Source organism: Musca domestica, unplaced genomic scaffold (assembly GCF_030504385.1).
Source record: "Musca domestica strain aabys unplaced genomic scaffold, Musca_domestica.polishedcontigs.V.1.1 44, whole genome shotgun sequence".
In the NCBI taxonomy this organism is placed as follows: Eukaryota; Metazoa; Arthropoda; class Insecta; order Diptera; family Muscidae; genus Musca; species Musca domestica.
In genome coordinates this window covers 7192456-7219791 of record NW_026712334.1, presented here as the reverse complement: position 1 = coordinate 7219791, position 27336 = coordinate 7192456, and the positions used below count along the sequence as shown (strand labels likewise).

The following is a 27336-nucleotide window of genomic DNA, read 5'->3' as shown; positions in this document are numbered from 1 at the left end:
GGGGTGAAGCCATTAAAGTTATAAAAAGTGCAAGAATTTACACCGCAACAGAAAAAAAATAGACTCAAAAGAGCTAAAGAGATGCTTCGCTTGGGCGAAAGTGGTGAACTGCCGAATTTGGGTTCCTCCGATGAGAAAAACATTCGATGTACAGTAGTTTGTAAACAAACAAAATGGTCGTGTTTACATGCCAAAGAGGTCAGCTGAAAATGTGCACCTTCAGTTGACACCAGATCTCAAGTGATGGTGTGGGCCGCCATAACAGCCGATGGTCGCTCTCCGCACGTATTAATCGACCGTGGCATCAGAATAAATGCCGAATATTATCGCGAAAATATTCTGGAGGGTATATTAAAGACTTGGGCACGCAAACATTTTTCCGGCAGGACTCAGCACGAGCCATCCAAGAATGGTTACAAAACGACGTTCCTCGCTTCATATCCAGCGCATAATGACCACGAAAATCTCCGGATACCAATGCGTTGGACTGTTGTGCCTGGAGTATTTTGGAAAGCAAGGTTGGCACTAAAAAATACCAAAGTGTCGATCATTTCAAGCAAACGCTTCGCAGGGAATGGGCCAAAATACCGCAGAGCAACATTCGGGCAGTGACGGTTTCATTGACCGTTTGAAGGCCATAATTCGTGCCAAAGATGACCAATTCGAACAAATCTAAACTTATTCTAAAATTTGATGCTATTTCCGACATTTTTTGATTTTATTCAATAAAATTTAAAAAAAATTGAAATTTGTGGCTTTTGACTTTGTTGCAGTTGCAAGGCTGAATAGACCCATAAACCCAACTGATAAATATTCGATTTTTACCAAATTTCATATCAACAACTGTTGATGAGTAGTCGAACTGTAGAAAGTAAATTTTAATAAAGTCCCAAAACATCCGACGTATAAGCCAGATCTACCGGGGCAGATGCAGCAGGCATACGTATAACATTGGCAACGAAATTTGACTTAACAAAAATATATCACACAATTCCTTTAATTCTATGTTGGTCATCCTAGAACCATTATTTTGGCATAAAAATGGCTTTTTCCTCACAATTTCCTAATACAGGGATGCCCATGACTCTTTGGGCCCATTCCAATCGACGAGGCTTGTCCGCAGGCAACATTCTTTGCGTCAATTGAATTTTGTACGGGAACAAATGCAAATCAATGCGAATAATCCGTTGTAAAGTGGACCGAGCCATGCCCAACTGCTGAGAACGGCGTTTTTGGGATGTTCTTCGATATCCTCGGCCGATCGCCTTGGTCGACTTTTATATGGCCTCTTCGGATTAGAAAGAGCCTTACCAGTCGAAAATGTTTCGTATAAACGCTTAATGGTGTTCTTAGAAGGCGCACTTCTCATATTTTTTAATGTTTTGAAAGCACGTTGAGTTTTCGCAATTGAATGTAAATTTCAACTATTTCGCGTGGGGTGTATTGGTTCATGGTAAAAATCTGCTTGGATTGACGCTTCAAACGCGGTATGTCATTAAGCGATGTGACATCTCTGTCAAAAGTTATGGCGTTGCCAGATGGGTCCGTCGAATATGGACAACCCTGTATATTTAATTTTGTTGTTCTCCGACTTTTATTTTAATTATCTAGCTAATAAATATAATTTATTTAATTTTAATATTGTACTTAATATGCTCTTAAGTGGGAATATTACTAAAGGTTCTTTATTTCCATATTTTGCATATTGCCGATGCAGAGAACTTTTGTAATATCCGCTTTCACCACATATCATTTTTTTTTTCAAACAAAAAACTTCCTAGATAAAAACAAATTGCCAACATGATATTCCCATTATTAGCAATTGTTACTTTTAAATCAAAAATTTATCAACCATTAATCGAATTGTTCGACAAACTTTTTGTTCTCTGACAGCTGATAATTAATTAATAAAAATTAATAATGCTAATGACACTTAATTATGCATTTGGAGGTTAACTAATAATACAACAACTAACTTGTGTTTCGACGTATGTGAATTGCAAAAATATAGAAAAAAAACCTGAAAACGATTCCCAAACAAAAAAAAAGATGTGAAAGAGAAAAACCCCAAATATATTCCCAAACATCAAAAAAAAAAATCCAAACTGAACTCAACTCATCAGCAATAAACCTACAATTTACAATGTATTATTTTCTTTTACAGTATTTATATATTTTTTATTACGTGAATAATTTGCTATATTGTTGTTGTTGTTGCTATCATAATGTTTATTTTTTTGTTGCTGCTGCTGCTGTCAGTGATTGTTGTTGATAATAAATTTTCCAATTCCCATTGTTGTTGCTGCTGCTGGCGTTATTTGTTTGAAATTGTGTTTTTATACCGTACACCACAAGGTGGTCAGGGTATTATGTATTTGTGCATTTGTTTGTAACAGGCAGAAGGAAACGAGATAGACCCATAGTTCCTTTTGATGATCTGCATAGAATCACATTCTGAATCGATTTATGCATGTCCGTCCGTCCGTCTGTTCATGTATTTTTGTAAACAAAGTACAGGTCGCATTTATTGCCCGATCCAGTTGAAATTTTGCACAGATCTTTTGTTTGACCCAAGGACAAACCCTATTGAAATTGGAGATAATCGGTCAAAATTTAGATATAGCTCCCATATATATCTTCGTCCGATTTTCCTTTTATTGTGCACCAAACGTGCAACAACAATATTTGGGGAAATATATCAAATACAGCTCAGAAATACATTTGTTAAATTTTATCGAGATCGGTTCAGATTTGGATATAGCTCCCATATATAACATCGTCCGATTTACCTTTTATTGTGCACCAAACGTCTAATATTTGTCCAAATGGGATGGAATTTGGCACTTACGACCGAATTGAGTCTAGAAGCTAGTGTGCTAAATTTGGTGAAGATCGGTTCAGATATAGCTATAACTTTCATATATATTATTCATCCGATTTGTTATATTTGTTACCCACAGCCGTAATATACACTCCGTAACAACGATATTCAGGGAAATATATCAAATACAGCTCAGAAATATCTTTGCAAAATTTTATCGAGATCGGTTCAGATTTGGATATAGCTCCCATATATATCTTTATCCGATTTCAAATTAATTGTGCACCAAATGGGCAATACAATTCCGAATTTAAAAGATACAAATGCTTCGGCATATTTAGTCCTTTGAACTTTAAATTATAATTATAATCATAGCGTGTATGATTGAATTCTCCCATAAAAACTTTTAATTGTTATGTGGAGCTCTACTTAATTAGCAAAGTGGTGTAGGGTATCATAAAGTCGGCCCCACCCGACTTTAAGACTTTCTTTACTGGTTTTATTATGTTTGTTGATGTATTAGGTGGTAGGTTTGTTGATATTGTTGTAATATTCGGAAGAGGGAGCACCCAAACGGTTGTCAAAATGTTTGTGACAGTTGGAAATAGTAATGTACGATATTATAGGAATTTTGAATTTGTGTTATTTGAATTTATTATGGGAAACTTGATTGGAACAGCCCAAAATAATATATAACAGAGACATTTACTCTCTGTAATGCTCTTTCATCCTCCCCCAAGAAAGAATTTCGTGTATCCAAAATAAGACTGTTTTGGGGATTCACAACACGACATATCTTTATGACCAGGCTAATATTGATTAATCTTTGTCAACGTTTTATTGATTCACATAAAAAAAAAAAAAAACAATTAAACATTACCTGTCATAAAAAGCACAGATCGATCATCAGATTCAAAGTACAAACAATTTGTTTAAAAATGTTTTTTTTTTTACTTTTCCATTTTCTCTCATTTGTTCTTATTTTCATAAAAAAAATAAAGTGAGATAATTGCATGTCAACAACTGAAATAAAAATTCTGTGAAAATCAAAATAAAATTCTGTGAATGACAATTAACACAATTTAAATTGCCCTCACGCACACATCTGATTACCAATTAATACATTTTTATATACTTCTTACACATACATTCTGTATATTGAAATAGGACAGTTAATAATACTGTACTGCAAGAGTTTTGGGGAGGTGCCCATTTTTATTTTCGCGGTAATATTCGGCATATATTCTGATGCCACGGTCGACTAATACGAGCGGAGAGCGACCATGGGCTGTTATGGCGGCCATCACCATGGCCTTGCCTTAAGTTCTGGTGGCCAACTGAAGGTGCACCTCTGAGGCAAGTAAACACGATCATTTTGTTTGTTTACAAACCGCTGGACAACGAATGTTTTCTCATCGGAGAAAACCAAATTCGGCATTTTACCACTTTCGACCAAGCGATGCAACTCTTTACCTCTCTTGAGTTTTCCAAATATAGGGAAATCACGAATAACTTTTTTTCTGGAAAATTCTCACCAAAATGCTTTTGTACGCTTTTAAACAATATAATGAGCTGCCACTGGAATAATTTTAATAGCTATCGGACGAGTGGTAAATGACAGCAGTCTGAAGTTGGTTGCAGTTTTTTCGTCTCAACCTGTATATTCTTGATCAGCATAAAATTCTATGCCGATTTGACGATGTCCGTCCGTCTGCGGAAATCACTCTAGCTTCCGAACAAATTGAAGTAGGTTGATAAAATGTAACTCTAATGTGTGTTTGGTCTGCAGGACTTTTGGTATTGAAGACGGGCTATATAGGTTCACGTCCCCCATATGACTGTACCTAAAATGTTCAAATTTCGTATTTGTACTTCGCAATAAGTACTATAACCTGTGACAGAAAATTGCGCATGCAGGACCACTTTTTCGCAAAGCCTCCATATAACGGTTCCTACCCATATTAAGCAATTTGATGATTTAACCTTCATTATTCACCGGAATTGTTTCAAATTTCGTATTTGAAGTTCTCCATGGGAAATGCAGGTCTACGTCTGCGTATAGGTCCCCTATAGCGGCACCTCCCTATATTGGGTATTTTGATGATTTGGCGAAATTGTTTAAATTACATATTTAAAGTACCTAATGGATACTACAGACTGTTTTCTAAAATTGTTTTTTGCAGTTCCACGTATTCTTGTAGGTCCCCTATAATGCTACCTTCCTATATTCGGTAGCTACATTATTAACCGGAATGTTTCAAATTTCTTATTTGAAGTTGCTAATTGAAAATCACCCATACAACGGCACCTCCCTCTATTCAGTATTTTGATGTTTGTGTTTGGGTACTACAAGCAGTGACAGAAAATTCACCAGAATTCCCCCATATAACGGTATCTCCTTCTATTCGGAATTTTAATGTTTGTGCGACACTATGCACCGGAATTGTTTCAAGTTTCGTATTTGAATATTGTAATGGCTTATGACAAAAATTGCTTGTTCAAATCCACGTTTTCATATAGAGCCCAATACAACGGTAACTCCCTATAATCTGTATTCTTAAGATTTTAACAGAATTGTTAACGGATTTTTTTAATTTCCAAATTCGTTCTTAATGGTAAGGAGGGTGTTCAAAGTTTGGTCCGGCCGAACTTACTGCTTTTTTACTTGTTTCTTTTCTTTTGGTAGCAAAACATCTTCCCGGTGGTATTTTTATAGTCAGAATCCTTTTTAGTACCCATAGAAAAAGTCAGCGGGACTTAAGTTCTTTCTTTATTAGTAGTCAAGTACTTTTTGTAACATTACGTATTGTTTCGTTGAGAACCTCTTAGTCTATACTAATTCTTTGGCACAGACATAAAATGTGACAGTTCTAGAACATCCTCATCGTCCACACTTAGTTCATTATAATTATACAATCGAAAAAAATTATAATAACAATCGAGAACAGAGCAGAGACGATTCGGATATCTCTGTAAATCCTGTTTCGTTTTAAGGCTTATACATTTAATAGAAGTTTTAAATACAACCGGATGACCACCGGTCAGAACTGGAGCTCCATGGTATAATTAGCACCTGGAAGCTAAACACTAATCTTAAGCAACTTAAATTGATTTAATACTATACATTTTCCATACATTTGAATAAATCCTCATTTCACTCCATAAAATGCCAGGTGTAATCGTGCAGAGTATCACATGATCGGTCATCCCGAACTTAAACAAATTTCAAACACAAATTATTCATTTTATTTTCCCATACATTGGCCATTTGGACTCCTTACCAAGTTCTTGGTAAAATTTTAAACTTAAAATCAAAATCACAATACATCAAATCCATTTATTTTCTAAATCGCGTTTTAAATGTGGAGCAAATGAAACTAAAAAAAAAAACAATTAAAAAAGCTGTAAGTTTGGCCGGGCCGAACATTGAATACCCTCCACCATTTGGAACGAATTTGGCAATTCTCAAAAACAATAAAATCCGTTAAAAATTCTTTTAAAATCTTAAAAATACCGTAACTTTTGTCATAACCCAACATACCAAAAATACAAAACAGCTTGAGAACAATATTATAAAAATATAATTTTACATCAATGGTTGAGAAACACTTATGTTCCACAAACATTTCTCAAATCTGTCCCTTGTTGACAAATTAGTTTTGATTTTTTGTGAAAATTGTCAGCAAGAAATTATTTTCTTTAGCAAAAAACAAAATCACGCGAATTTAGGACCCATTTCTAGACCGAACCCTTAAGGTATGGATGAATAATAAATCCGGGAATCTTGCACATAAATTATTCCAATCCCATTTCAGATTGGAAGCATCATAAAAGTTGAAGGAATTCAATAGATGTGTAGTCTTAGTGGAAGAGATGCAGAAGTTCAAACAAGGGAGAAGAAAGCGTCAGGGTATCAATGCCACATGAGGCAGTGACTACTGGGATGTCCATCAAAAAAAAAAAAATGTGAAAAATGATTTAAAATTAAAAAAAAAAAACATAATATTATACTATTTCAAAAATAAGCTTATTATAATATTATTTTTGTAAGCTTATTCTACAATCTCAAGTATAAGCTCATAAAAAAGGGTTCCGTTTCGATTATTCTATACTTGTTACACAAACATTTTTCAATGTTTTCTCAAGCTTAAGGCTTATGTTCATAAGTTTATTGTAATATTATTCTCAAGCCATTTTGGTATGTTGGGAAGCCATACAATATTCAAATGCGAAACTTAAAAAAAAAACCTTTATAATATAGATAAAATCATCACAATACGGAATATCGGGAGGTACCGTTATACGGGTGCTATACGAAGACGTAGCATCCATTACGAACATTAAATACCAAATTTACCGGTAAATAATGTCGCCAAAATCATCAAAATACCGAATATCGGAAGGTACCGTTATATGGGGCTATACGGAGACGTGGACCTGCACAGACAATTACCTGTCATAGGCTGTAGCATCCATTACGGTGAATGATGTCGCTAAAGTGATCAAAATACAGAATATCAAGAGGTACTGTTATATGGGGGCTATACGAAGACACAGACAAATTTTCTGTCTTAGGCTGTAGTATCCTGTACGAACTTCAAATACTAAATTTGAAACAATTCCGGTGAATAATGTCGATAAAATCATCAAAATACAGAATATCGGGAGGTACCGTTATATGGGGGCTATACCAAAACGTGGACCTACATGGCCCATTTTCAATACTAAAAGTCCTGCAGACATAACATACATTTCAGTAAAATTTTATCAATTTGCTTCAATTCGTTTGGAAGGTAGAGTGATTTCCACAGACGGACGGACATCGCTAAATCGACATAGAATTTTATGCTGATCAAGAATATATATATACTTTGTGGGGTCTAAAATGTATATTTCGAGGTGTTACAAACGGAATGACAAACTTAATATACCCTCCATACTATGGTGGAGGGTATAAAAGTAATCGCCACAATTTACGACAATTAATAATTACGTACGTTATGTACATACATACCTTACAGCATTGTCGTAAGTTCTACGTGATGTCGGTTCATTTAATTTCTCTCTTACGATCTGGTCTGCACTCTATAATCTAAAGAATGTTTCTGTTCAAAATTAATCGAATCACATATAAAATTTACACAAATATGGCAAAAAACATCTGAATTGCAATAATTACACATGCCCGCCTGTTTGCCTGCCTTAAGGTGATAGAGAATGTGCTGCAACGTGTTTCATGCGGAATTTTACCGAATACATTGGCTGGCTGGTTGCAATTTTGCTCAGGGAATTGCTTATCTGTGCAAAAACTTTTGAATTAAATTCCATCTTTAATGGGAACCTTTAAAGAAATTTTTTCGTTCGTTCGTTCGTTGTTTAAAAAAAAAGTAAAAATTAAAAGAAAAAGGTATCGAAATAATCACATAATAAATTAGTCTCAGATCTTGATTTTTTTGTTACTTACACGTTATGACGAGGGAGGGAGGGAGGTAATGGAATCAAACGGGGAATAATGAAAGTATAAATTTCCCGAAATGCTTGATATTATTGTGAACTGCTGTATATAATGAAAAGAATTAATTATTGGTTTGTTAGTTACTCAATTTGTTTAATAATAGTTTACAAATGTTAGAACATTTTTTAATACAACAAATTTATTCGAAAATTTTCTTGAATATTAAGCAATATAATAAATGTAGTTATTAGTATAGAGCACAACATGCTAAAATCAGTCGATGTCTTAAAGGGACCTTCATATCTAACCATTTTGTTGGAAAATTTTATGAAAACACCTTCAATATGGAATTGATTCGAAATATAACGTAATATTAACAACCGACGAATGTTTGAAGTTATTACAGATGGGTATACCCAGCAAAACTACCAATATCACATAATGAGTTTTCTATCCTATTTTTATACCCTCCACGCTATAATTTTTACATTTTTTTAAATTATATAGATTGAAAGCAAAAAATATCCGAGATAGCATCAAAGTTTTGAATAAGTATAGATTTGTTAGAATTGGTCACCTTTGGCACAAATTATGGCCTTCAATGTTGCTCTGCGGCATTTTAGCCCATTCCCGGCGAAGCGCTTGCTTGAGGTGATCGACACTTTGGTATTTTTTAGGGCCAATCTTGCTTTCCAAAATACACCAGACACATTAGTCCAACGGATTGGTATCCGGAAATTTTAGTGGCCATTGTGCGCTAGAAATGAAGCGAGGAACCTCGTTTTGTAACCATTCTTGGGTGGCGCGTGCTAAGTGCGATGGTACTGAGTCCTGTTGAAATGTCCAAGGTCTGCAGCCAAAATATTTGCATGCCCAAGGCTTTAATACACCCTCCAGAATATTTTCGCGATAATATTCGGCATTTATTATGGTGCCACGATCGATTAATACGAGGGGAGAGCGACCATCGGCTGTTATGGCGACCCACACTCTCACTATGGCCGGCGCTTGAGTTCTGTTGGCCAACCGAAGGTGCTCATTTTGAACTGACCTCTTTGACAAGTAGACACGATCATTTTGTTTGTTTACAAACTGCTGTACAACGAATGTTTCCTGATCGGAGAGTCTATTTTCTTTCTGTTGCGGTGCAACTTCTTGCACTTTTAGAATTTCGGGCTTTACCCCGATCTCATTTTTCAACATTTGCCGAATGACTATCCGAAATTTGATCAGTCTGCACAAGGACTGCGGAGTCAAGCAATTTTTTTAGATAACAGCTTCCGAATCGTCTTTTTGCAAAGCTCCAGCACTGTAGTCGACCCCGGCCTTACTCCGTAGACAAGCTTTCATTTGTTCTGTCAAAAATATTAGTTTTACATCCAATCAAGGTATATTGACTAAGTCACCCATAATAAACTTTAGTCCTGTTAATATACTGAAAAACCCGCCATACAGATTCAATTTTTGGTTTTGTACCTTTAATCATAATATTTCATAAAAATTGCAAGAGGATCATCTCTTGAAAAATTACATATTAACATACAATGTGTCCTGGAAAAAGGTCTATCCCCTTCCCTTCTCATTGCTTTTATATGACAATTTTTAATTTCACTTGAGTTATCCCAAAATGTACCCACAAACAAAATTAAATACCCACGTCGAAAATAATTGATAGCCATTGTTATAAGATAGACATGTATGTTTATATACGGTATTGTCTGTCCAATTATGACGCCACTTGCCTAACTAAATTTCAAACAATTACTTAAAACAAAAACGTTTTTTTAACTCTATTAAATTAGTCTATGGAAGTGCGGATAGTTCGAGCAATTTGTCAAATATTTTAGTAGTATTTTTTCAGACAACAAAAAAAAAGTACAACGAGCTTTGTCATCCATCATAGCGATTTAGACTGTTCCCAACGCTTGTTGGCGAAAAATAATTGTCATAGAAGTGTAATTACGTCATAGAGCTGGGCACACAAAAAACGTCCCGGAAACTAATGGTTTTTGCGGTTTCTATTTGAAGATTTTTAGTAAAGTATTTAAAAGAAAACACATATGAAAATATCGACATGATAGACTTTTTTTTATTTTAAAGATGGCCAACTCTTCAAGAAAAATGTATATTTCTATTTTATAAAAATCTCTATTTCGATGATGTATAATATGAGTATAAATATTGTTAAATAAAATACCAGTAAGGAAAGTCTTAAAGTCGGGCGGGGCCGATTTTATGATACCCTACACCACTTTGCTAATTTAGTAGAGCTCCGCATAACAATTAAAAGTTTTTATGGGAGAATTCAATCATACGCGCTATGATTATAATTATAATTTAAAGTTATGCCGAAGTATTTGTATGTTTTAAATTCGGACTTGTGTTGCCCATTTGGTGACAAATAATTTAAAATCGGATAAAAATATATATGGGAGCTATATCCAAATCTGAACCGATCTCGATAAAATTTGGCAAAGATATTTCTGAGCTGTATTTTACATATTTCCCTGAATATCGTTGTTGCGGAGTGCATATTACGGCTGTCGGTAACAAATATAACAAATCGGATGAACAGTATATATGGGAGCTACAGCTATATCTCAACTAATCTTCACCGAATTTGACATACTAGCTTCTAGACTCAATTCGGTCGATAGTGCCAAATTTCATCCCATTTTGGCAAATATTAGACGTTTGGTGCACAATCAAAGGTAAATCGGACGAAGTTATATATGGGAGCTATATCCAAATCTGAACCGATATCGATAAAATTTGGCAAATGTATTTCTGAGCTGTATTTGATATATTTCCCCAAATATTGTTGTTGCAGAGTGCATATTACGGCTGCGGAGGACAAAAATAACAAATCGGATGAACAATATATATGGGAGCTATAGCTATATCTGAAACGATTTCGATCAAATTTGGCACACTTATTTTCAGGCCTAATTTGGGTGTATATGCAAAATCCCATACAATTCGGGCTGATATTACACGTTTGGTGCACAATAAAAGGTAAATCGGACGAAGATATATATGGGAGCTATATCTAAATTTTAACCGATTATCTCCAATTTCAATAGGGTCCGTCCTTGGGCCAAACAAATGATCTGTGCAAAATTTCATCTGGATCGGATAATAAATGCGAACTGTATTTTGTTTACAAAAATACATGGACAGACGGACGGACGGACATGCATAAATCGACTCAGAATGTGATTCTATGCAGATCATCAAAAGGAACTATGGGTCTATCTCGTTTCCTTTTGCCTGTTACAAACAAATGCACAAAGACATAATACCCTGACCACCTTGTAGTGTAGGGTATAATTATTAAATTTCACACATGACTAGTAGCATTAATGTAAGGGAATTAAATAAGTATTTGTTGACTTTCAAACTTCCACCCACACTTTCCAAATTAATCCGAGTACAACTACTTTTCAAAATCTTGTTTTTTTCAGATTTTCATTCAAACATGCAGTAAATAATGTTTGCTGACGTCGTCCATCGTCCACAAACATTGTCGTTCTTACGTACTTAAAAGTGAATTTTTCATTTAAACTCGCTTCCGCTTTAGTTAATTTAGACAAATAATATCCATTTACAGTACTTAATTATTGTGATAAAACCGTCGCACAACAACAAAAAGTGCGCATATATGGTCTACAACTATTCTCACATTGTTACAGGTGTGACTCGTAAAATACGTAGCAAGGTTGCTTGAGAAACTTATATATTACTCATGTTTCCCTTTTTTCCGAAAAAAAAAAATAAAATGTTTACTTTTTACAACAAAAAGTCTTCAAAATCTATCATTTTGAAATTTACCAAGGAGAATATTAGTAAAACCAACCAAATCCAATATTACTGCTCAATACTATTTCAATATCGCCCATATTTAAACCCTAGAAACAGACAATGACCTCAAAATCTAATCACTATACCTTCACCCAAATCAAATCACTATTCACTTCACCCAACACTACATTTACACGCATATCCAAGACAATTTACAGCTCTTCAACCTAGCCTCCAAGAGTGATCAAAATTAGTACCATTTAGTAATTTATGAACATTATAGTACGCGTTTGGAAAACCACCACCAGATCTAAAGACTATATACCAACAGATCCCTCAATATCAAAATCCGCAATTTTAGCTCTATCCCTTTACGTAATACCAAATTTAGTATTTTTCGTACAATTACAGGGTGACATAAAAAACTGCAACAAAGTAATACGCCATAATTTTTTTTTAATTTAATTAAATGAAAGCATAATATGTCGAAAATAGCATCAAATTTTAGAATAAGTTTCCTTTGGTACGAATTATGGCCTTCAAACGGCAAATGAAGCCGTCACACGCTGCCCGAATGTTGATCTACGGTATTTTGATCCATTCCCGGCGAAGCGCTTGCTTGAGGTGATCGACGCTTTGGTATTTTTTAGTGCCAACTTTGCTTCCCAAAATACTCCAGACGCAACAAATCCAACGGATTGGTATCCGGAGATTTTGGTGGCTATTGTGCGCTGGAAATGAAGCGAGGAACCTTATTTTGAAACCATTCTTGGGTGGCGCGTGCTGAGTGCGATGATGCTGAGTCCTATTGGAATGTCCAAGGTCTGCGGCCAAAATGTTTGCGTGCCCAAGGCTTTAATGCACCCCCCAGAATATAATATTCGGCATTTATTCTGATGCTGTCGATTAATACGAGCGGAGAGCGACCATCGGCTGTTATGGCGGCTCACATCATCACCATGGCCTGCTCGCTCGAGTTCTGGTGGTCAACCGAAGGTGCACATTCTTAGCTGACAAGTAAACACGATCATTTTGCTTTTTTTCAAACTGCTGTACATCGAATGTTTTCACATCGGAGGAACCCAAATTCGGCAGTTCACCATTGTCGGCCAAGCGAAGCAACTCTTTAGCTCTTTTGAGTCTATTTTGTTTCTGCTGCGGTGTAAGTTCTTGCACTTTTTAGAATTTCAATGGTTTTATTCCGAGCTAATTTTTCTATATTTGCCGAATGTAATATTGCGACATGTTCAGCTCAAGAGCCATTTTTCGGTCACTGCGACGCAGATTTCGATCAAGTCGCTTCTTTACTCTTCGAACCATTTCTGCTAACGTTGCTGTTTTCTTCCGTCCACTTCCTTGACGTCGGGCTACTCTACCAGTATCACGGTAACGAGCGATGGTACGAAACTCAAAAGATTTGCTCTAACGATAGCCACTTGTGGTTTTCCAGTAAAATATAAAGAAATCACACTATCACGCTTGAATTCCATCACGAATAACTTTTTTTCTGGAAAATTCTCACCAAAATGCTTTTGTACTCTCGTAAATAATATTATGAGCTGTCACTGGAATAATTAAACAGCTGTCGGACGAGTGGCAGCAGTCTGAAGTTGGTTGCAGTTTTTTCATGGCACCCTGTATAGTACACGTTTTTAAAAACACCTCTATATCTTCATTCCATATGCCAACAGAGACCTCAATATCAAATTCGGGGATCCCAGCTCTATTCATTCACCCAATACCAAATTTCGTACCATTTAGTACTTTTCGTACAAATATAGAACGCATTTTCAAAATCACCTTTATATCTTAACCGAAGACACCAACAGTGTCATCAATGTAAAATTTCACGATTTCACCCAATACCAAATTTAGTACTTTTCGTACAATTATTGCATACAGTTTCAAAACCACCTCTATATATCTTAATTTCCGATACCAACAGAGACTTCAATATTAATTGTGGGATTCCAGTTCTTTTCCTTCACCCAATACCAAATTTAGTACCATTTAGTACTTTTCGTAAATATATAAGACGCATATTCTAACCACCGCCAAGTCTTAAACACAGATACCCTCTGCAATCCAATTATAAAATTTCAGAATTTTATCTCTATCCCTTCACCCAATACCAAACATGGTAATATTCAGTACAATTATAGTACACATTTCCGAAACTACCTCCATATGTTTAGGATACAAATTTCAGATTTCAAGCACTATCTATTCACCCAATACCAAATTGTACCAAATATAGTACTATTTAGTACTTTGTGTGCACATGTATTACACATTTCTAACACTACCTCTTTATCACAAACCTACCACCAACAGGGACCCCTATACCAAATTTTGAGATTTCAGCTTCATCCGTTTGCCCCAAACTAAACTGTTCTAAATTTAGTACCATTTAGTACAGTTCACACACTTAGCACATTTTTCCAAAACCAACTTCATATATCAAACTTATTTGCCTTGATTCTCATAACAAATTTTAAGTCTTTAGCTCTATTCCTTCCGGATGGCACAATTTTAGAAGTTTAGTACAATTTTAGGACTTTTTGTAATCTTAAAGTTCGAATTTTAAAAAAAACCATTGGTATATCTATCCTGCACTCCATCATTTGACGCATTTGTCCAATGCGTATTCAATTTTTAGTACTTTCGTACCCTAACAATTTGTGCAAAATTTGTACCTCGAAGTATATATATCCCCAACAAAGTATATTCTTGATCAGCATGAAATTCTATGTCGATTTTGCGATGTCCGTTCGTCTGTGGAAATCACTCTAGTTTCCGAACGAAATGAAGTAGATCGATATAATTTTACTCAAATGTATACTATGTCTGCAGAACTTTTGGTATTGAAAATGGGCCATGTAGGTGCACGTTTTGTTATAGCCCCCATATAATGGTACCTCCCTATTTTCGGTATTATGGCGATTTAAGTATGGTGTCAAATTTAGTATTTGGTGTTCGTAATGGATACTACAGCCTAAGACAGAAATTGTCTCTGCAGGTCCTGCTCTTCGTATAGCCCCTATGTAGCGGTACCTCCCGATTTTGCGTGTTTTTATGATTTTAGCGACATTATTCACCTGAATTGTTTCAAATTTGTTATTTGAAGTTCGTAATTGATACCACAGCCTAAGACAGAAAATTGTCTCTACAGGTCCACGTCTTCGTATAGCCCCCATATAACGATACCTCCCTATTTTCGGTATTTTGATGATTTAGCGATATTATTCTCCGGAATTGCTTCAAATTTGGTGTTTGAAGTTCGTAATGGATACTACAGTCTAAGACAGAAAATTGTTTGTGCATGTCCACTTCTCCGAATAGCACCCATATAACGGTACCTCCTGATATTCTGTGTTTTTATGATTTTAGCGACATTATTCACCGGAATTGTATAAAATTTGATATTTTAAGTTTGAAATGGATACTACAGCCTATGACAGAAAATTGTATGTGCAGGTCCACGTCTTCGTATAGCCCCCAATAACGGTTCTTCCCGATATTTGGCTAGCGTTATTCACCAATTTTTTTTTAAGTTTCGCATTTCAAAATTACAAAATTTGGCTATGCAGCTCCACGTCGTCGTATATTATATATTCGCTTTTAATAGAATTTTTAACGGATTTTTTTGAAAATTGCCAGATTCGTTCCAAATGGTGGAGGTTTTCAAAGTTCGGCCCGGCCGAACTTATAGCTTTTTTATATGTTTTTTAATAAATATTTTTAATTAGTGCTAAGTAATTCGAATATATTTGGGCTATCTGTAGCAGTATATATGTTTGCTTGTTGTCCATTACGTTTGCTGGTATTTAACTCAAATGTTTTTGCGGGCCACCAGAAACAACTGAGAATGCAACTCAGCTGTTTTTTTGGATTTGTTTAATTCGTTGATTTTGATGAGACAATGTCAAGTTTAAATGTACTTTTGCTACATTTGTTGTATTACTTATTACTTTTATGTGATTTAGGAAATTATGCAAGTTGAACCAAAATAAAGATTAAACTCTGGAGTCTGAATTATCTCTTTTTGACCAAAACCAAGCTGATATAATTATAATTGTATTAATTATTAAAATTTTATCTGATTTTTAACTAAATAGATATATACAAGATCCGATAGAACATTTTTGATAATTCTTGAAAGTTATTCAATCAAAGTTTTTCTTAAAAGTGGGAACAGTTGAGGTAACTTTTTAATATTGGAATACTCCCAGATTTCAGTCCTCATAAAGTCTCTCGCCCAGATTCCTTTTATATTTGGAATTCGAAAAATGTTTGGTCACTGAAATATGATAAAATCATTTTCCACCAAAACAAGCTTCAAATCCCTTTATCCCATTTCAATAGTTTTTATCCTTTTCAACAAATTCGTTCAGAATATTTTTCAATTGTACAATTTTTCCACTAAACAATAACAATGAAATTAAATATTTTTTTTTGTTGAGCAACGTAAATGAATAGCATGTTTATAGGCGCCAGCACAAGGTAAAAACTAAAATGAAATACTACTGTCAGCTACAAAATAAAAAAACAACAACAACTACCACTATAACCACAAGCTACAGCACTTTTGTAAATTACATGGTTTTTAATTAAGAAACGTGTTATAAAATGCTGTGAAAAAAATCTGAAATAAAATAATCACTGGTTCGTCCAAAACGTCAGCAACACCGTGCATGATGGGATGTGAACAGTAGCTTGCAGATCCGTAAAGAGAAAATCTTTAACAATAGTCTATTTTTTCGTTGTGTTGGAAATTTTTTTATTGTTATTTTTGAATTTTCTGATGGGTTCTATTGTTTTTGTTTACCCCACACAGGTAGGGATAAACGAATAGATGAGTCGTTTGTATGAAGTCACTTTCAATTAAAGGCAAATGCAATTCATTTCTTATTTTCTCTCACTTAAACTGAAACAAAATTTTGAATGCTAAAAAGAAAAGGAAGTTTTTAAAGTGTATGATCTTTTTTTAAGGATATATACATGTTGAGATGAAAAAACTACAACCAACTTCAGAATGCTATAATTTCTAAGCAATTCGTCCGATAGCTGTTAAAATTATTCCAGTGACAGCTCATTATATTGTTTACAAGAGTACAAAAGCATTTTGGTGAGAATTTTCCAGAAATTCAAGCGTGATAGTGTGATTTCTGTATATTTGGCTGGAAAACCACAAGTGGTTATCGTTAGAGCACTCCAGCATTTAAATGTGAATAAATCTTTTGTGTCTCGGACCATCGCTCGTTACCGTGATACTGGTAGCGTAGCTCGACGTTAAGAAAGTGGACGGAAGAAAACAGCAACATCAGCAGAAATTATTCGAAAAGTAAAGAAACGACTAGAACGAAACCCGCGTGGCAGTGGCCAAAAAATGACTCGTGAGCTGAACATATCGCAATATTCCATTCGGCAAATATTAAAAAATGAGCTCGGGGTAAAGTCATTGAAATTCCAAAAAGTGCAAGAAAATAGACTCAAAAGATCTAACGAGTTGCTTCGCTTGGCCAAATGTGGTAAACTGCCGAATTTGGTTTTCTCCGTATATACTTCGAAGACATTATTAGGTCACCATGTTTAGAAGACTTTCTCTAGGCCTTTCATAAATATAAGTCCTTTGATAAGTCATCGGTATGTAGGAGGTCTTCTGTAGGTCGTATGGATATAGAACGCTATTCATGGACTTATCATAATAAGATTTTATACATACATAGGTCTTCTATAGAGAAAGTCTTTTGGTTGGCCTTCTTCGTGTAGAACACCTTCGTTTATTTCCGATGCATAGAAGACCATCTGTAGGTCTTCAGAATATAGAACCCCTTTGATAACGTTTTCTCCTTTACAAAATAGTTCCCAATACATTTTTTATGAAACTCTATTTGTTTTCCTTCTCACTTCTCAAGTGCATTCCCTCAAAACATTAACTTTGATTACTCTACTCAAATCTAATTTTTCTTATATTAAAAAAATATATATTTTTTAGCACCTGTTTCGACAAGAGAATTGCCCCTTTAAAATCAGTGGGATGTCATTCTTCACAGCTGATCAATTTTTTTCTCAAACAATTTGTATTTTAAGATGATATTGTTTAAACTCAGTGCTGTCTGGGAATATTTCATTCCATTTCTATTGGGCAAATCTGAACTACAACATTGTTGTGAAGACAATACCTTTGATTGTTTTGTGAGTATTTTGAACTGAGATTGATGTAAATTGTCTAAAAATGTCAGAGAAGCTAAAATTATTCAGAATTTTGAGTTTGAGTAAAACCAAAATAATTATTTATGAATTGCTAATTAAATTCTTTTGAAAAGAGTAATAACCGGTAGCGGCAGGCGTTTGAATTATGTGGAACAGTAAACTTGAAAAAAATTGATTAGAATTTGCCACACGTTTTGTGAGACAGCATGTGTTCAACGCTAAAAGTATCCCAAATAGCTAATTTAGACTGGAGAAAGCTATAAAATCCGGCTCTATCGATTGTAAGAACTATGATCACCTTAACACAAAAAATATTAATTGATAAAAATATTGAAAGTGTATCCAGGTTTTACGAATAGCCTTCATATAAAGTTGTTGAAATTAAATAATTAAATACTCTACAGACTCAGAAAAAACAGTAAAGAAAGTCTTAAAGTCGGGCGGGGCCGTCTTTATGATACCCAACACCACTTTGCTAATTTAGTAGAGCTCCACATAACAATTAAAAGTTTTTATGGGAGAATTCAATCATACACGCTATGATTATAATTATAATTTAAAGTTTAAAGGACTAAATATGCCGAAGCATTTGTATCTTTTAAATTAGGACTTGTATTGCCCATTTGGCGCACAATTAATTTGGAATCGGATAAAGATATATATGGGAGCTATATCCAAATCGGAACCGATCTCGATAAAATTTGGCAAAGATATTTCTGAGCTGTATTTGAATATCGTTGTTACGGAGTGCATATTACGGCTGTGGGTAACAAATATAACAAATCGGATGAACAATATATATGGGAGCTATAGCTGAGCCGATCTTCACTTAATATGACATACAAGCTTCTAGACTCAATTCGGTAGTAAGTGCCAGATTCCATCCCATTTGGGCAAATATTAGACGTTTGGTGCACAATAAAAGGTAAATCGGACGAAGTTATGTATGGGAGATAGATACAAATCCGAACCGATCTCCGATCGATAAAATTTTTAAAATGTATTTCTGAGCTGTATTTGTTGTTACAGAGTGCATATTACGGATGCAGAGGACAAAAATAACAAATCGGATGAGCAATATATATGGGAGCTATAGCTTTATCTGAACCGATTTCGATCAAATTTGGCATACTTTTTTCAGGCCTAATTTGGGTGTATATGCAAAATTCCATACAATTCGGGCTGATATTACACGTTTTGGTGCACAATAAAAGGCAAATCGGACGAAGATATATATGGGAGCTATATCTATATTTTGACCGATTATCTCCAATTTCAATAGGGTTCGTCCTTGGGCCAAACAAATGATTTGTGCAAAATTTCACCTGGATAGGGCAATAAATGCGAACTGTACTTTGTTTTCAAAAATACATGGACAGATGGACGGACATGCATAAATCGACTCAGAATGTGATTCTATGCAGATCATCAAATGGAACTAAGTGTCGATCTCGTTTCCTTTTGCCTGTTACAAACAAATGCACAAAGACAAACAAAGGCCAAGAATTACGTTTCAACGTAAATGCAAATAACTTATTTATTTTCGATAAGACATACGCATTGCATTTCCTGTCTAATGACAACGAAAAAATTCAATGGAAAATATTTCGAAAAGCGTTGTGGTGTAGGGTATAAACAGTAAAATGCGTTGATTTTTAAAACTAGAGCATATATAAGTATTAAATACACAAATTCATCGTCTATGTATGCTTCTTACTAATCTTTTAGGATTACATTCCGTTATTTTTCCCATTCCGTTGACAATGCATTCTTAAGCGATTTATTCATGACTGATGTGTTCCATGAGTCTAGGCACTTCATTATTTTTTATAATGATATATGTTACTTTGCTCCTTGGCCAAATAGGATGTGTGATTAGGCCTAATTGCTTCAGATTGTTTTGTAAAATTTTCAAATATAAATAGTTTTTCCATTGTATTTTCCATAAATACAATACACGATACACCGTGTTTTACTATTATAATTGGGTTTTCTATATTCCCATACTCGATTTAAGTCCCAAAATAAATTTGGCTTTTCCAAATATTTTTTTTGTAAAACTGAAATTTATCTCTTTGCTGACATCGTGGAAATTCTGACACTAAAACCAGGCAGTACTCCATTCGCCTGTTATCTGTTAATTTTTCCCGAGTTCGATAATTATAAATGTGGCTTTTCTATTTTTGTATTTATAGACAATGGTCGCCTCAAATGAGCCGTCGAAGGCTCAGGACCAGATTTGCGCAACAGAAACGCCCACACCATTAACATGGCGAGAAAAAATGCAAAAGGTAATCAAAAATATAACAGTGGAACCCATTGTGGCAGCCTATATTATGCCAAGCGTGTTATCCAATTTGGCAACGCAAAATTTGAATTTAGAAAAGGCGTGTCGGGTCAACATGAACTACGGCGACGAGGTGTGTGATGCCCTGACAAGAAGAGAAACAACAAATTATACGATGTAAGTAAACCCGTTTTCGGTGCTCATTTTATTTCAAAAATGAAAACATGCTCTTGACTTTGCAGGGAAGAAGAAACCATTCAAAAAATGGTTGCCCATATGGTGGCCTGGAAAACTGTGATACAATCCCTGTTCCCGTGTCTGTTAATTCTTTTCTGGGGTTCATGGAGCGATCGTCATCATCGTCGGAAACCCTGTATCCTTATACCGATTGTGGGTGAATTTTTGGGAACCGTAGGTCTCATATTGTGTGTTTATTTCAAAGAGACGCCAATGGAGGTGGCGGGTTTGACAGAGGCCATATTTCCATCGCTGAGTGGTGGCTGGTTTGTCATGCTAATGGGTGTGTTTAGTTATATTGCCGATATAACAACGGAAGAGGAACGTACGCTGCGTATTGGTATATTGAATGTATGTTTTTCGGTTGGTGTGCCAATTGGAACAGCTCTCAGCGGAGTACTATTGAAGTGAGTTGGGGAGGTTATAATGACATTGTACTTACTAATAATAATTTGTTTCAGGAAAATTGGCTTCTATGGTGTTTTCTCCATTTCGGCTAGTTTATATGTGGTCTCGTTGTTTTATGGTTTCTTCTTTTTACCCGAGCCCCGCCCACGTTGCATACAACCTGAAAGTAAACATAAACCGAGAAACCTCTTGGCTGATTTCTTCGATAAAGAACATGTGGTTGAGACCTTCCGTGTAGCGTTTAAGAAAGGCGAAAACAAGAGAAGGGCCCGTGTTATTTTACTAATGATTGTTGTTATGGTTGTCATTGGACCAATTTATGGTAAGTTTTTGGAGATAGGATTTTTGAGGATTTTCAGTGAAAAAAATTTTGCATGTTTTAGGTGAAATGAATGTCATGTACCTGTTCACCCGTTATCGTTTCAATTGGAATGAAGTTGATTTTAGTGTTTTCAACACGTTTGCTGTTGTAACTGGTCTTGTAGGTAAGTGAATTGTAGAATAAACAAGTTTATATCCACGTAAGCGACCCACTGTATATATTCTTGTTAGACTTTTCGTTTAGATTGTTTATGGAATCTCCTATCAGAGATGCTTCTAGCTTCAATTCTTTTCTATCTTTTGAACTGTTATCTCTCTTGTCCCTTTGTCCAGAATTTAAATGCGCTCCTGTCCAATATAAATATTTAACAAATCAGAAGGCGATGGATCCACTGTAAAATGCGTTCCATCTATCTTAGTGATCCAGTCGAAATAAGCTTTTCACTTTCATTTATTGCACATTAAAAATTAGTTATTTGAAAAATTGTAAGGAAATTCAAGTACTTTTTTCTTTATTGAATCGCTTTATATTAACTTGCTGAACCCGGTGCGCTTCGCTACCCCTTTTGATTTTATATGCATTCAAAATTTTAGAAAAGCAGTAACATGACATACGTACACGAAGGGTTTGTCCTTCGGATTTATTTATTTCATAGCAAATACCAAGTGTACAGTAAACTGCAATCTTTTGAAGTTGAGTGGCATTTCTATTGCAATTAGTGAATTCGAGATAGCAACATACTTCGAAACATACTTGTTGTGTTGTTTTTTAGTGTTAGCCTAAGGCGTTGTGGGTCACTGGTTCTTATTAAAATCATATCCCAATCTGATCCGATTTAAATAAAATTTTAAAAAAATTACTTTTACACCAAATTCCGCCACACCTTTCATATTTCATTGAAATTGGTGCGTCAAATATGTGAAATCGGCCGATAGTATATATATGGGAGCTATATCCAAATCTTAACTAATTTCCAATTAATTTGTCACATTTATTATTGTAACCAAATTCCGCACACATTCTGAATTTCATTGGTATCGGTCATATATATCATGTTTGGTGCATAACATGTGTGAAATCGCCGAAATATATATGTTAGATATATCCAAACCTCAACTGATTTTAATATAATTTGGCAATTTTTTCTGGTGCCAGATTTTGTCTCTCTCGCTTTGGGTGCATCAAATATGTGAAATCGGCTGAGTATATATATGGGAGCTATAATCGAATCTGAGCGTATTGAATATAATTTGTCAAATTTATTTTTGTACCAAATTTAGCCACTCATGCCGAATTTCATTGGAATCGGAAATACGTATCGTGATTTGTGCATCAAATATGCGAAATAGGCGGAAAATATATATGGGAGCTATATCTAAATCTGAGCCGATTTTAATATAATTTGACTAATTTATTTTCTAATCAAAATCCCGTTACATATTCCAAATTTCTTTGGAATAGAACATACATATCGTGTATGGTGCATAAAATACATGAAATCGGTCGAAAATATATATGAGAGCTATATCCAAATCTGAACCGATTTTAATATAATTTAACAAATGTATATTTGTTTTAATTTCCGCTACACATTCCAAATTTCTTTGAAATTAGAGATACATATCGTGCTTGGTCCACCAAATACATGAAATCGGCCGAAAATGTATATGGGAGCTATATCCAAATCTGAACCGATTTCAATATAATTTGAAAAAATTATTTCCGGATTAAATCCCTTCACACATTCCAAATTTCATTGGAATCGAACATTCATATTGTGTTTGAGGCATCAAATGAACGAAATCGGTCGAAAATATATATGGGAGCTATATCCAAATCTGAACCGATTACAATATAATTTGGCAAACTTATTTTTGTTCCAAATTCCGTTACGTATTCCAAATTTGGAGACTGTATCTTCAACCAATCAATAGATATGTGCATATAAAATCTGAATTTTTGGGAGGTACCTCCGATTCTGATGCTATATCTCCAGTTCCAAGTGGAAATTCAAAAATGTATATAGCTTATGTTACTTTCAGGCGATGTTGCAGTATATATGGAAATTTTCAGGAAAATCTATTGAGCGGTTTTCGAGTCCATAAATTACAAACAAACAAACATACAAACATTTTCCTCTTTTATAGATATAGATTTTATATAATATATTTCATTATTTGGTGTGAAAATTATGGGCAAGGCGAATGGGTTTTCGACAAGGGAACCTTCGGGCTATAATTGTCCAAGTGAAAAACATTAGTTTTAATTTTACTATTCACTGTTTGTCGCTGATCAAGCTTAGTTTCCCCTATTTCCATGAAATACATTTGAAGAAATATTTTTGTGCGTCCTCTAACGGTAGAAAATAGTCAATGATGATTTTGACATTGGATAGGGACAGTCGAGGACAATATTCATATGAATCAAGAATTTAGATTTTGATTTGATTTTTTTTAATGTTGGTATGAATCCGTTTTCTTAAAAATTTCGCATCCAAACGAAGTCATTTGAAAACACGTGTTGTATTGGTGAGTGTTGGAAAGAAAATGACATGACATCGGTGGTACACGAAGCATGGTTTTCGTGGTGTGAACAATTGTCGTAATTTTACGCTTATACCATTAAATTTCAATCCTATAGGGTCTCAAGTGAATTTTGAAGTACTTGGATGGACGCTACAGTCTACTGAATATTAGTTATAAAATGCTTTACAATCAAACCACCGTTCGAAACATGTATTCTTATGCCTTGTCATTTTGTCGATTTTGAGACGGTTAGTTAATTCGATTCACCTCTTTTTCCGTCTGTTCGGGTTGCACATACTTACTTGCCTGATCATACTTATACTGCGCTGTTGTCGAGAAGTTTATTAATCATCCATATTCAATTGAAATGTTATGATCCATTTTTTTAAAGATAGAATTTTTTCAGATATTTGATAGATTCTATGAAATATGGCGATATTTGAAAGATCTGTTTCGGTTCTAAAAACTTTGTTCTTTCTCTCTTGCAGGTGTCCTTTTCTGTGTTGGCATACTTTCGCATAAGCTGAAGCTTGATGATGCTCTCATTGGAGTGCTTTCAAGTACATCGAAGATCTTGTCGGGATTTGTTTATGCCTTTGCCACCTTACCATGGCATATGTATGTGGGAGCTATTGTGGAAATATTCAATGGAACTTCATTCATAGCAATGCGTTCAATGGCCACCAAATTGGTGTCCAAAGATGAACTGGGTAAGGTGAATTCTCTGTTTGGTGTTGCTGAAGCTCTTATGCCGGTGGTGTATGCTCCCATGTATAGCACCCTATATGCGGCGACAATTAAGGTATTCCCAGGAGCTTTCTATATACTCGGCGGTGCAATCACCATATTGGCTGTGATAATATTTTTGTAAGTATTAAAGAATGGAAATATAACTGAACATTTATAAATAATTATGTGTTTGTGTATACAGATGGATGTTCAACTTCCAACGCCAACAGCTGCGCAAACAAAAATCCCTGGACACCGCCGAGGCTTGTAAGCTTCCAGCGAATAGCAAAGATCCTAATGGTAATATTAGTACCATTGATGCCATTGCCTTGGCCTCGGAGGCCAAGGGTCATTTGAATGGCATAGTTAGCAATGTTTTGCACGAACATATCTGTGATCACAGTTGTCTAACCGAGGGCAGCACCTGTCAAAACGGTGGCGTGGACAATAAGGCATTTATGCCCGATGTTGTGGAGAGTGCCGCCGATGCCAAGTCGGAAAATAATACGCATTTATAAATAAGCAAACAAAACAAAATTAGCCAATAGTGTATTCTTAGTATATAAACAAAAAATTACAACATTTTTAACGACACAAGTTCACGAGTCCAATAATGAAAAAATGAGTGATATAAGTATTGTTTATATATACATTCGTTTATATATAAATATTCCGGGTATTGCTGTGCTTTATAACACAATGTGATTTGAATATAAAATAATGTTTTTTTCCTAATTTTAATTAAAAATTGTATGAACGCATCTATAGAGAATAAGAACATTACTTTTGTGTAGAGAACAGGTTCGTATTTTTTGTAATAAATTCCAATATTTTCCAAAGTCACTTCTCTAAAGCAGCTATTTTTCGCTGAACCCCTAATGTTTTATGTCCCATTATTGTTTATGTTTAATATTTTAGGTTAGGAATTGTTAAATCACGTCTCTACGTTATACATAAATAAAATAAATTCTAAGAAATCGATCTAAAGAAATAAAAATTGTAATTAAACATATAAAAAAACTAAATTATGAATTATTCATCAACGGTCAGCCAATAACCTTTCAGTTAGCACAAGCCTTAAAAATGCTTAAATCGGCTGGCTGTTAAATCATTCTTGGACCTATACGACCCATTTACAGTACAAAAAGTTCATATGGACCTGAAATAATTGTGAGTTAATTTTTTCCACCAGCAGCCGGAGCAATCTAAGCTAAAGACAAAATGCTTCATATCTTTCTAACTACAGAACTGTTATTCAAGTTTGTTACGTACAATTAAAAGAATTGAATTTTGAATTACTTAATTAGTCTAACAACAAATCTATGGGAAAGAGTATTTTTCAATAACATTCTCATTGGAGTCTCTCTATTCTCAATTCGTGGATTCGCGTTCTTAATGTTTATGTTTTATTTGATACAAACAGTGTTGCCATTAGTTCTCAATTTTAAAACATGATGACTTTTGAAAAAATCAGTACTGGCAACACTGTATTATACAAACAAATGTTGAGCAATAACACCAGCTATGCTCTTTCCCCATTGCTAAGAGAATAAGTTGATAAAATATAAGAAGTGAAAATTGTGTGAAAAAATAAAAATCTTCTCTTTTTTATACATAGAATATCCAGTAGTTTCCGTCAAATAGTTTGATTGAAATGAAGAAATTTTACGTGATATTTATGAGGTGAAATATTTAAAAGTTTATGAGACGTGTTTCATACTGAGTTACAAACAATAAATGGTCACATGCTGGCGTTAAAACAAATATGTATATAATCAGTGGGAATCTGTGAGAAGTGACGTTTTAATTGGCCTCTCAAAATAATGGGAAATGTTAGAAGAAAAATTTTGAAAGAGGTGGCGTCTTAAAAAGCTGTGAAATAAATAAGAAAAATAAATTTTAATTTAAAAAAAAACTTGAAATTGTGTATTTTTAATTAGGGAAAATCGCGTAAAATGTTACAATTTAAAGTTAAAATTCCATATAAAAATTAGAATGCCCAAGTGCCATTAAGTAGGAAGACCAATATACACAGCAGAATAGAAATCTATAACGAAGATAAAACGATGAAATTATAAACAATACCGTAAAAATGTGTCTTATATCATGAAAACACAGAGTCTTCGGAGTAGAGCTAACCAGACAATTTTTTGCCAGTGGAATTGAAACCTGTTAAAAACTCCACATATGGAAAATGTGACAATATCCATCAAAATACCGAATATCTATGCGAAAATTCTGACTTATTTACAAAAGCTTCTGCCAGAGGGATAAGTACAGGATGAGATAAAAAAACTGCTACAAAGCCAACGCCATAATTTTTACATTTTTTTTATTGAATAAAGCAAAAATGTCGGAAATAGCATAGCATTTTAGAATAAGCTTAGATTTGTTCGAATTGGCCACCTTTGGCACGAATTATTGCCTTCAAATGGCCAATGAAACCGTCACACTCTGCCTGAAAGTTGCTCTGCGGTATTTTGGCCCATTCCTGGCGAAGCGCTTGCTTGAGGTGATCAACACTTTGGTATTTTT

At 34.6% G+C, this 27336-nt stretch overlaps 1 protein-coding gene across 2 annotated transcripts in view; it reads left to right on the top strand.

Annotated features, from left to right (window-relative positions):
* Positions 1-26226, top strand: part of LOC101889976 (tetracycline resistance protein, class A) — a 34300-nt gene extending 8074 nt beyond the window's left edge. For both annotated transcript variants that reach the window (XM_011293367.3, XM_059127335.1), the window contains exons 2-7: positions 20489-20757; positions 20823-21224; positions 21279-21547; positions 21609-21710; positions 24561-24939; positions 25004-26226. In XM_011293367.3, the coding sequence (XP_011291669.2) occupies positions 20492-20757; positions 20823-21224; positions 21279-21547; positions 21609-21710; positions 24561-24939; positions 25004-25319 (1734 nt within the window). In that variant the 5' untranslated portion in view covers positions 20489-20491 and the 3' untranslated portion in view covers positions 25320-26226. The remainder of the gene's footprint in view (positions 1-20488; positions 20758-20822; positions 21225-21278; positions 21548-21608; positions 21711-24560; positions 24940-25003) is intronic.
* Positions 26227-27336: the final 1110 nt, after the last annotated feature.